The 12395-nt window shown below is 44.4% G+C and overlaps 1 protein-coding gene across 1 annotated transcript in view; it reads left to right on the plus strand.

Annotated features, from left to right (window-relative positions):
- The window catches only part of tgfbr3 (transforming growth factor, beta receptor III), a 153623-nt gene that overhangs the window by 88703 nt on the left and 52525 nt on the right, over positions 1-12395 (plus strand). Inside the window, exon 5 of the mRNA XM_014169092.3 lies at positions 11116-11299. Coding sequence (XP_014024567.2) covers positions 11116-11299 — 184 coding nt within the window. The remainder of the gene's footprint in view (positions 1-11115; positions 11300-12395) is intronic.

Consider the following 12395-nt stretch of genomic DNA (forward strand, 5'->3'; position numbering starts at 1 on the left):
TGTAAAACATGCTACGCAGCTCTCCCTGTCAATCAGAAGTACCGAGTAATGAAAAAACATGAAGTCGAACATGAAACGAGAGATGGACACAGCAAATCAAGCCAATGTAATTTCACCAGGACACAATTAGGATCCTTAGGAGGGCTCATCTCCAGAGAGGTGTCTTTATTAAAGTTGGCTCTATGACTCGGGTTGCGTCTCAAATGGCACCATATTCCCTATGTTGTACCCTACTTTTGACCAGGGCCCATAGAGAATAGAGTGCCATTTGAGACGCAGCCTCTATGTTTTAAAGGGTTATCGTGCCTTATTGTTTGACTAGTTTGATCTGAAACACATCTTTGTTCTCTCTCGCCTTTTGATGGACCAACACTGTAAAGTTTAGCTGTTGGAATTTGTTGCTCTTTCTGTGTTTGCCAAGTCTTTATCCTTTTCTCTCGTTTCTTTCTTTTATTGCATTATTTGGATTTGGTGTGATTCTTTCTTTCTCTCTCTCTCTCTCCTTTTGGTCTCGCTCTTCTTTTCTTTCTTTCTCTCGCTCTGTTTCACCCTCTCTCTCGCTCTCTCTCACTCTGTCTCTCGCTCTCTCTCTCTCTTTCTCTCTCACTCCCTCTTTCGTTCTCTGTGCTCGTTAAATGGAACCATGGCCAGCCCAATATTGTTTTTTCTTCAGAGACAGATCTACAGGAACGTTCTGCCGGGGTGCATAGACAGATGGTGTTGTTTTCTACACAACACCTCTCCCTGCCAGTTCTCTCTCTCTCTCGCTCTCTCATACACACACACACACACACACACACACACACACACACACACACACACACACACACACACACACACACACACACACACACACACACACACACACACACACGCCAGCAGCTTGATTAGCTCTCTGGAGCCAATATAGAGAGAGCAGATCAAATCACCCACAGAAAAAGCATTTATCACATTCATAACATCACTGCATTAGAGCACGCTCCTATTATCTCACATCCTCTCTCTGTCCCTGAGGCCTCCCTCCCTGTCTCCCACTGTTTGGAACACCTCGTCTTCTCCAGACAGAGATGGTGTTTTCTCCGGTTGTACTCTGGGTGTTGCTTAGCGAGAGAGTTGGAGGATTGCAACACTCTGATAATTGATATAATTTGGCACGGCGTCTCTTCTCTCCCCTCACCCGAGCAGCACATATGGCAATAATATGTAGACGTTCACACACACACACAGGCAGAGAAGCCAGGAAACCAACCACAGGCATATGCTTTTGAAAAGCCACGGACCGTAAAGGGTACTGGGCAGCAGGCGCATGTTATTGTTGGGTTTTATACTTGGGGAGGGAAGGAAGGGACCAATCTTAGAGTGAGGAGGCTTCGCTCTCTATGGCTGTTAGGAACTGTCGACTTTGGAACATTTAGACTAATGCCGACTAATTATGGCAGCAGCTATCTCTTTTGAAAAGTCAGGCGTAATATTTCATTGTATCCCATTGCATGTTCAGTGCAATCGGCTGAACAGTTGAGGCTGGCTGATGTCAAAGCTGATGTTGCTTTTCAACAGACATGAAGTGGAGAGCAGCAGACACCCTTCTCATTGTCTTACACCCATGGAAAGAAGTTAGGCTAGTCCGCTAGCCCCAGGTTAGTATTTTTCAGAGCGGGCTTTAAGAAAATTTCCCAAACTAGAGGACCATCCCTGGTTCCACCCAAGCACCCCCTCTTCTTTGACTTTGAACTGCCCAAGAACACCTCATTGGAGATTAGCTCTATTAGTTCCATTCCCAGTTAGGTAGAATGAGGTAAACTCTTGGCTTTGCAAAGTTCCATGGCTATTGAGTGCAAACCTGAGCTGATTCCAGACAGACAGACAGAAAGAGGCCAAACAGACATTCAGCCCCCCTGCTTGGTTGCGTTAGATATGAGGTCATACAGTGAAATGAGCCCAGGACTAATCTAGGTTGTCTGTCTGGTTCTGTTTGTGAGAAGAGGACGAATAAACAACATAAATGTATGTGTTCAGGGATTAGGCCCTCTCTCTCTCTGCACGTTCAGTCCTGTGTCCAGACAGGTCCTCCTCTTCTCTTCTCAGGGAGAACTGGATGATACGCTCAAGGCAAAGAGTAGCGTACGTGCTATGACAGTAGGGACTTTAAAACCGACAAAAATGACTGTACTCTGTATTGTATGAACATTTTCCTCCCAATTGTTTCATTGAGTTAATCAATCCCTTGTGACAGTCATTGATGTCTATGGATGTAGAACTACTTTGACATCTACAGTCTTGGAAAAAAAGGGGCTATCTAGAACCTTAACGGGTTCTTTGACTGTCTGCATAGGGGAACCCTTTGAATAATCATTTTTGGTTGCAGATAGAACCCTTTTGCTTCCAGGTTAAACCCTTTTTGGTTCCACGTAGAACCCGTTCTACAGAGGATTCTACATTGAGCCAAAAATGGTTCTACCTGCAACCAAAAAGGATTCTCTTATGGGGACAGCCGAATAACCCTTTTGGAACCCTTTTTTCTGAGAGTGTATGCATGCAACACTACTTTGATGTCTTTGCATGTAGCACTACTTTGAAGTATTGTTAATACTCTGGGAGCCAAACAATTAACAATACCGTAACTTTGAAATGGTATAGCTTTCAAGCAGTTATTTTGCAGTTAAGTCCTGGCTTCACACTTTATTTGTTCTTGTAAAAGTAGATGCTCATTTCTTATTTTTTCCAACTTTCAAGTCTGATGAAAACATTGCTTATGATTGCAGATAATCCTTAATGAATCTTAAATAATGATGAGCGAGAAAGTTACAGGGACTAAACTCCTAGGTATAACATTGGATGGTCAATTATCATGGTCAACTCATATTGACTAAGTTGTTGTGAAGATGGGGAGGGGTATGTCCCATCTTGATTACTGTCCGGTAATATGGTCAAATGAAGCTAAGAAAGACCTAGCAAATCTGCAGCTGGTTGAAAACAGCACATTTTGTTACGTTACAGCCTTATTCTAAAATGTATTCAATTGTTTTTTCTTCATCAATTTACACACAATACCCCATAATGACAAAGCAAAAACAGGTTTTTAGAAATGTTTGCTAATTTATATAATGTAAGTATATACGTAAGTATTCAGACAATTTACTCAGTACTTTGTTGAAGCACCTTTGGCAGTGATTACAGCATCGAGTCTTCTTGGGTATGTCGCTACAAGCTTGGCGCACCTGTATTTGGGGAGTTTCTCCCATTCTTCTCTGCAGATTCTCTCAAGCTCTGTCAGGTTGGATGGGGAGTGTTGCTGCACAGCTATTTTCAGGTCAATATAGGTGTATATATGTTCGATCGGGTTCAAGTCTGGGCTTTGGCTGGGCCACTCAAGGACATTCAGAGACTTGTCCCTAAGCCACTCCTGCATTGTCTTGGCTGTGTGCTAAAGGTCATTGTCCTGTTGGAAGGTGAACCTTCACCCCAGTCTGAGGTCCTGAGCGCTCTGGAGGAGGTTTTTATCAAGGATCTCTCTGTACTTTGCTCCATTCATCTTTGCCTCGATCCTGACTAGCCTCCCAGTCCCTGCTGCTGAAAAACATCCCCACATCATGATGCTGCCACCACCGTGCTTCACCGGCCTGCTAACTGTCTGAATCGCCGTGTCCCCAGTCAGCCAAATCACTCACTGGACCCATATGTTCACTTGGCTACACATGCCTCTCTCTAATATCAATATGCCTCGTCCATTACTGTCCTGGTTAGTGATTACTGTCTTATTTCACTGTGGAGCCTCTAGCCCTGCTCAATATGCCTTAACCAACCATGTTGTTCCACCTCCTACATATGCGATGACATCACCTGGTTTAAACGTCTCTAGAGACTATATCTCTCTCATCATTACTCAATGCCTAGGTTTACCTCCAATGTACTCACATCCAACCTTACCTTTGTCTGTACACTATGCCTTGAATCTATGCTATCGTGCCCAGAAACCTGCTCCTTTTACTCTCTGTTCCGAACGTGCTAGACGGCCAGTTTGTATAGCCTTTAACCGTACCCTTATCCTACTTCTCCTCTGTTCCTCTGGTGATGTGGAGGTTAATCCATGTCCTGCAGTGCCTAGCTCCACTCCCACTCCCCAGGTGCTCTCATTTGTTGACTTCTGTAACCGTAAAAGCCTTGGTTTCATGCATTTTAACATTAGAAGCCTACTCCCTAAGTTTGTTTTACTCACTGCTTTAGCACACTCTGCCAACCCGGATGTCTTAGCCGTGTCTGAATCCTGGCTTAGGAAAACCACCAAAAACCCTGAAATCTCCATTGCTAACTATAACATTTTCCGCCAAGATAGAACTGCCAAAGGGGCAGCTGCAATCTACTGCAAAGATAGCCTGCAGAGTTCTGTATTACTATCCAAGTCTGTACCCAAACAATTCGAGCTTCTACTTCTAAAAATTCACCTTTCCAGAAACAAGTCTCTCACTGTTGCCGCTTACTATAGACCTCCCTCTGGCCCCAGCTCTGCCCTCGATACCATATGTGAATTGATTGCCCCCCATCTATCTTCTGAGCTCGTGCTGCTAGGTGACCTAAACTGGGACATGCTTAACACCCCGGCCATCCTACAATCTAAGCTTGATGCCCTCAATCTCACACAAATTATCAATGAACCTACCAGGTACAACTCCAAATCCGTAAACACGGGCACCCTCATAGATGTCATCCTAACTAACTCGCCCTCCAAATACACCTCTGCTGTTTTCAATCAAGATCTCAGCGATCACTGCCTCATTGCCTGCATCCGTAATGGGTCTGCGACCAAACGACCACCCCTCATCACTGTCAAACGCTCCCTAAAACACTTCTGCGAGCAGGCCTTTCTAATCGACCGGGCCGGGGTATCCTGGAATGACATTGACCTCATCCCGTCAGTAGATGATGCCTGGCTATTCTTTATAAGTGCCTTCCTCACCATCTTAAATAAGCATGCCCTACTCAAAAAAATAGGAATAGATATAGTCCTTGGTTCACTCCAGACCTGTCTGCCCTTGACCAGCACAAAAACATCCTGTGGCGTTCTGCATTAGCATCGAATATCCCCCGTGATATGCAACTTTTCAGGGAAGTTAGGAACAAATATACACAGGCAGTTAGAAAAGCTAAGGCTACCTTTTTCAAACAGAAATTTGCATCCTGTAGTACTAACTCAAAAAAGTTCTGGGACACTGTAAATCCATGGAGAATAAGAGCACCTCCTCCCAGCTGCCCACTGCTCTGAGGCTAGGAAACACTTACCAACGATAAATCCACTATAATTGAGAATTTCAATAAGCATTTCTCTACGGCTGGCCATGCTTTCCACCTGGCTACCCCTACCCCGGTCAACTGCCTGGCACCCTCCACAGCAACCAGCCAATGCCCCCACCATTTCTCCTTCACCCAAATCCAGATAGCTGATGTTCTGAAAGATCTGCAAAATTTGGACCCAAACAAATCAGCCGGGCTAGACAATCTGGACCCTCTCTTTCTAAAATTATCTTCCAAAATTGTTGTAACCCCTTTTACAAGCCTGTTCAACCTCTATTTCGTATCGTCTGAGATTCCCAAAGATTGGAAAGCTGCCGCAGTCATCCCCCTCTTCAAAGGGGGTGACACTCTAGACCCAAACTGCTACAGACCTATATCTATCCTACCCTGTCTTTCTAAGGTCTTCAAAAGCCGATTACCGACAGATTACCGACCATTTCGAATCCCACCGTACCTTCTCCGCTATGCAATCAGGTTTCAGAGCTGGTCATGGGTGCACCTCAGTCACGCTCAAGGTCCTAAACGACATCATAACCGCCGTCGATAAGAGACATTACTGTGCAGCCGTATTCATCGACTTGGCCAAGGCTTTCGACTCTGTCAATCACCACATTCTTATTGGCAGACTCGACAGCCTTGGTTTCTCAAATGATTGCCTCGCCTGGTTTACCAACTACTTCTCTGATAGAGTTCAGTGTATCAAATCGGAGGGCCTGTTGTCCGGACCTGTGGCATTCTCTATGGGTGTGCCACAGGGTTCAATTCTCGGGCCGACTCTCTTCTCTATACATCAATGATGTTGCTCTTGCTGCTGGTGATTCTCTGATCCACCTCTACGCAGACGACACCATTCTGTATACTTCTGGCCCCTCTTTGGACACTGTGTTAACTGACCTCCAGACGAGCTTCAATGCCATACAACTCTCCTTCCGTGGCCTCCAACTGCTCTTAAACGCAAGTAAAACTAAATGCATGCTATTCAATCGATCACTGCCCGCACCTGCTCGCCCGTCCAGCATCACTACTCTGGACGGCTCTGACTTAGAATATGTGGACAACTACAAATACCTGGGTGTCTGGTTCAACTGTAAACTCTCCTTCCAGACTCACATTAAGCATCTCCAATCCAAAATTAAATCTAGAATCGGCTTCCTATATCGCAACAAAGCATCCTTCACTCATGCTGCCAAACATACCCTCATAAAACTGACCATCCTACCGATCCTCGACTTCGGTGATGTCATCTATAAAATAGCCTCCAACACTCTACTCAACAAACTGGATGCAGTCTATCACAGTGCCATCTGTTTTGTCACCAAAGCCCCATACACTATACACCACTGCGACCTGTACGCTCTCGTTGGTTTGCCCTCGCTTCATACTCGTCGCCAAACCCACTGGCTACAGGTTATCTACAAGTCTCTGCTAGGTAAAGCCCCGCCTTATCTCAGCTCACTGGTCACCATAGCAGCACCCACTCGTAGCACGCGCTCCAGCAGGTATATCTCACAGGTCACCCCCAAAGCCAATTCCTCCTTTGGTCGTCTTTCCTTCCAGTTCTCTGCTGCCAATGACTGGAACGAACTGAAACAATCTCTGAAGCTGGAGACTCATATCTCCCTCACTAGCTTTAAGCACCAGCTGTCAGAGCAGCTCAGATCACTGCACCTGTACATAGCCCATCTGTAAACAGCCCATCTATCTACCTACCTCATCCCCATACTGTATTTATTTATTTATTTATCTTGCTCCTTTGCACCCCAGTATCTCTACTTGCACATTCATCTTCTGTACATCTACCATTCCAGTGTTTAATTGCTATATTGTAATTACTTCGCCACCATGGCCTATTTATTGCCTTAACTTACCCATTTGCAGTCACTGTATATAGACTTTTTTTTTTCTTTTGTTCTACTGTATTATTGACTGTTTGTTTTTGTTTATTCCATGTGTAACTCTGTGTTGTTGTATGTGTCGAATTGCTATGCTTTATCTTGGCCAGGTCGCAGTTGCAAATGAGAACTTCTTCTCAACTAGCCTACCTGGTTAAATAAAGGTGAAATATATATATATTTTTTAAATCCTGTCTCAGAGTTCTACGGACAATTCCTTTGACCTCATGGCTTGGTTTTTGCTCTGACATGCACTGTCAACTGTGAGACCTTATATAGACAGGTGTGTGCCTTTCCAAATCAAATCCAATCAATTGAATTTACCACAGGTGGACTCAAATCAAGTTGTAGAAACATCTCAAGGATGATCAATGGAAACAGGATGCACCTGAGCTCAATTTCGAGTCTCATAGCAAAGTGTCTGAATACTTATGTAAATAAAGTATTATTTTTTTTTTTTATAGATGTGCAAACATTTCTAGAAACCTGTTTTTGCTTTGTCATTATTGGGTATTGTGTGTAGATTGCTGAAGAAAATGTTTTATTTAATCAATTTTAGAATAAGGCTGTAATGTAACAAAATGTGGCAAAAGTCAAGGGTTCTGAAAACTTTCCGAATGCACTGTATATGTATTTTGTTTTTTTTACACATTCTTCTAACAAGCGTTCTCTCTCTCTCTCTCTCTCTCTCTCTCTCTCTCTCTCTCTCTCTCTCTCAGCTAACTTGGTATGGATCTCGGGTTGGTTTATATAGAGAGAGCAGGTTTGTTGAGTCCCAGTGTCTCTCTGAGTCTCTTCTTTCATATTACCATTTCAAATCACCCTCGAACGGCCTGGAGCTAATTTGGTTTTTCAGGCTTCCACCTCTAATTCTTTCAGACTAATTACAGACGTATTGCCGCAATTAAATTGATCAACTCTGCTGAGCTTGGGACGGTTTCCAAAAGTAAACCCCAACCCTTTCCCCCGCCATCTCCTCCTCTCTCGTTGTTTCAGCACTTGTCCACAGCTCTATATCACTTTTGAGTGGTGAGGTCAGGCAGAGGCACGGAACTCCGTCTTTCTCCACTAAAGTTTTCCTTTCCTTCCTGCCGTAGTCGTTGTAAACGTTATCACTCAAAATAAATAGCTATGCTGCGGTGAATTCTTCGACAGTATCTGTCTCCCTGGTCTTGGCATTCATCATCTGTGGTGACAATGCCAGGAACGTAGAAAGGAGCGGCCAGGGGTCAAGCAGATGTTGCACATGGTGCTAGCTGGGCCGTGTGTGTGTGACGTGTGTTTGTGTGTGTGTGTGCTGGAGGGAAATGGAGAACCTCTCTGTCTGGAGTTCCAAATACCCAATTTTCAAACAAACAAGCAAACACCATGATCTGAAATACTGTGTTATGTTTTCCACTTCCCTCTCTTTGGAAAACTTCAAAATGATGGGTAATGCAACAAACTGTGAACGATACTAAGTGATATGAGTTAATGTTTTAATTGGGCCTGCCAGGCAGCACTGTCAGCTGCCCTCCCCATGTTAGATAGGAGGCCGTGGGAATAAGAAAAACATCATGATAAATATAATGAGGTAGGTTATCTAGACCAGACCGTGTGTTAGGGCTGCCTGGCTGGCCTGGGATACTCAGCTCTGCTCACAGTTGTACTACAGTCAGTAGTTTTTTTTTCAGCACATGTGAATGTTTATCTCTCTGAAATGAAGCATATGGGTTGAGGTCCGTTAAGAGCCAAAGGGGTGGTCTCACTCTCTCTCTCTCTCTCTCTCTCTCTCTCTCTCTCTCTCTCTCTCTCTCTCTCTCTCTCTCTCTCTCGCTCGCTCGCTCGCTCGCTCGCTCGCTCGCTCGCTCGCTCTCTCGCTTCTGCGCACTCCCACGCATGCATGTACACACGCCAAGCTCAGTCAAGTTTCTCTCTTTCCCTCCATCCCTACCTCCATCCCTCCCTCTCTCCTTCCATCCCTCCCTGCCAGAAGACAAATCAGCACTTCACTGTGGGCTCGGGGCTACGCACACATTTTACGCAATTTTTTTGTCACTCTGCGTATCACAGCTGGGTTTTGCGGTCTCGCAGCCTTTTGCCTACCTAGGCTTAGGCTACGTCCCACTGTATCACATCTGGATGCAATTTATCCCGCTCTCATATGGCAAAATAATTTACTTTTAGATTATAATGCTAACTCCAAACAAACTGCATTGCTAAAAGTAGTCTATTTCTTTGTGCCTCTGATTTATTTGTTAGTGTGTGTGTGAGCACGCATACACAGACACGTGTGTCTTAGAATTGTGTTTCCTATGACAAAGACAAAGTAGCGTGAGCATATGCCATTATATGTGTGTTTGTGTGTCTGCTGGCTATATTCATGACAGACAGTGCCATTCCTCTCCAGCTGTATGCAGCCATTTTGAGAAATCCCTGCACACTAGTGATGACGCACAATAACAGATTACGTAATCAGTAGATCCCATGCATCTTATTGTGTAAGGAGACCATGTGTAAAAATACGGAGCGCACATTGCGAGAGGCCTTGAAATAACGATTGGGGATGGAGTGTCAAAGATGTCTTTTGGCAAAGCTTAATAGAAGGTTTGAATTTGCAAAGTCTTCTCTTCTCCTTTTTCGGTTTGCCTCGAGGCAGGCCTTGACTTTTATTGTCTTGAATTTCTTTTTTTCCCATAAAGTGGATGATGAGCATGTCAATAGAGCATTGACATTTAATTTTTTTTTTTTTTTTTATAGTCATTTAGCAGACGCTCTTATCCAGAGCGACTTACAGTAGTGAATGCATACATTTCATACATTTTTTTTTTCTGTGCTGGCCCCCCGTGGGAATCGAACCCACAACCCTGGCATTGCAAACACCATGCTCTACCAACTGAGCTACAGGGAAGGCTGGTATATATATCTTTATCAACAAAGAAGTACTTGTGAGTGGAAGTCTTGAAAACTAACTTCATGCGCCCAATAGAAAACACAGCTTCTTAACAGTAAATCACGTCACAGGTCTGATCCACAACTTTTTTTTAGCTTTACCATTTTATATTCTCAGTAACTCTATACATGTATTTCCTTCAGTATCTGAAATAGAGACTGCTGAAAGTAATCCAGAGTTATCTGATGTAAATTGGAATCGGAAAAAAAATCATACCCACTGATATTAAAGGTAGATTCAGCGATATGACGTCGATGCAGAAAGTGAGCCGCATAGTGCTCATCTCAATATCTGTCATTTCGCTGAGTCGACCATTAAATCAATGCTTATTGGTCTCTAGACTACAAATCCTGTAAATCCACACTCCGTATTATTGTTCCTATGGTCTCTCTCTGAGTTACTGGCACACCAGGTCCATAATGCTTGAGATAGTCACTTAGGACAAGTTTACCAAACGCAGATTAAGCCTAGTCCTAGACTAAAAATACTTTTCGATTCTCCATTGCTCTTGCTCTTTAGTCCAGGACTAGGCTTAATCTGTGGCTAGGAAACCAGCCCATAGTGTCATACAGAAACCTACTGTATCACAGTCATTCTTTGGAACCCCTGCCTCCAGCTCTTTTCCTCACAGGCAAAGTCATGTCCCTCTGTGGCTCCTATAGCCCTGAGAAACGGCTGTAGGCTATTATGACTATGCGTCTTAGTACACCCAATGCCATAGCAGTCGACAGGCATGTCTTAGGGGCTATGTCTCCTGATGTACAGTGTCTATCTGTAACACCATTGTGTCTCTCCACCCTCCAGGTATCAGAGAGCTCAGATGTCCACTTCTCTGTGTGTCGTTTAATGCTGAAACATGGCTGTAGGCTTCTATGACTCCTAACACACTACAGCCATGTCTCAGGGGTATGACTCTTGATGAACTGTGTATGTCTGTCTGTAAAGCCATAGTGTCTCTCTGGCTGACTGTCTGTATCGTTGTGGTATCTCCCCTTCCTCCAGGTATCTGAGGGATCTGATGTCCACTTCCCTCCAGGGAACTTCTCCCTCCACTGTCAGGTTCAGAAGGAGGTGCTTTCCCATGGCAACGAGCACCTCCTCAACTGGGCCACCAAGAAGTACAGAGCCGTCACCTCCTTCTCTGAACTCAAGATCGCCCTGGACATCTACATTAAAGTGGGAGAAGGTGTGTTTTACTTTCAGAGGGAAGTTAGAAATATTTCTCTAAAGGACGCTCTTAGAGGAAGGTGCTACATATAACCATAAAGGGTTCTTTGGCTGCCCCTTCTGTAGGATAACTATTGGTTCCAAGTGGAACCCTACATCAAAGTGGGAGAAGGTGTGTTTCACTCTGAGAGGCAGGTTAGAAACATTGCCTCAGTCCTAAGGTAGTGCCACATTTCCGTTTCGAATGCCTAGGGAGACTTTTACACCTACCTTCACTAACAGTATATTTTCTCTGCCTCGTGACAGGCCTTTTCTTCCCCACTAAACCTTAATCAAGTGGTTCCCACGCAGTAATTGCCTCTCAATGGAGGCCATTGACAGTCCTGGGAGTTACTGGACCCTAGAGAAATAAAACAATCCCAGAGAAGCAGAGCTAACACTCTCTCTGTGTCTCAGTTCCACTGGCCAGCTTTCAGTTCCATTTAAAAAGCAAATAGACTTGGCCGGGAGGAAAGTACTTTTTCTTTCTTTTGTAATCTGGCCGTTTGCTTTCCTTGCTTGTCACTTTTCTTCATTGACTGTGAGCCCAGAGTCAGTGGCATGAGGAAGAAGTGACTGATGGAAATGCAGAGTAGGTTTGTGAGAGGGTGTGTGTCTTTGTAGTAGGTTTGTGAGAAGAATCGCTGCTCTGATTGCTAGCTGTAAAATGGCGCCGGAGCAGAAGGCAGATGTTTTGCGTGCCCCCAACCAATTGTGTTTTTTTGTTAGTTTATCTGCGTTGTTTGTAACTTATTTTTGTTACTATTTTTGTATATAATGTTGCCGCTACTGTCTCTTGACTGAAAATAATTTCTAGACATTAGGACTGTGATTACTCACCACGGGCTACCAGAATCCTTTTTATTCTTTCATGACTCTGACGAGTCTGAGGCGGAGGATATATGGCTCCCTCAGGAACAGGCCCTGACGCCAGTGATCTGTATGAAGAGGAGGCGGAGAAAGTGAGGCCGGAGGGCGGGCTGTCTTCTGAGGAGTAGGCGGCGATTGAATAAACCCCCACTCCCCTCAATTCTGTTAGCAAACATGCAATCTTTGGACAATAAAATAGATGAGTT

Source organism: Salmo salar, chromosome 23 (assembly GCF_965601325.2).
Source record: "Salmo salar chromosome 23, fSalSal1, whole genome shotgun sequence".
Taxonomy (NCBI): domain Eukaryota; kingdom Metazoa; phylum Chordata; class Actinopteri; order Salmoniformes; family Salmonidae; genus Salmo; species Salmo salar.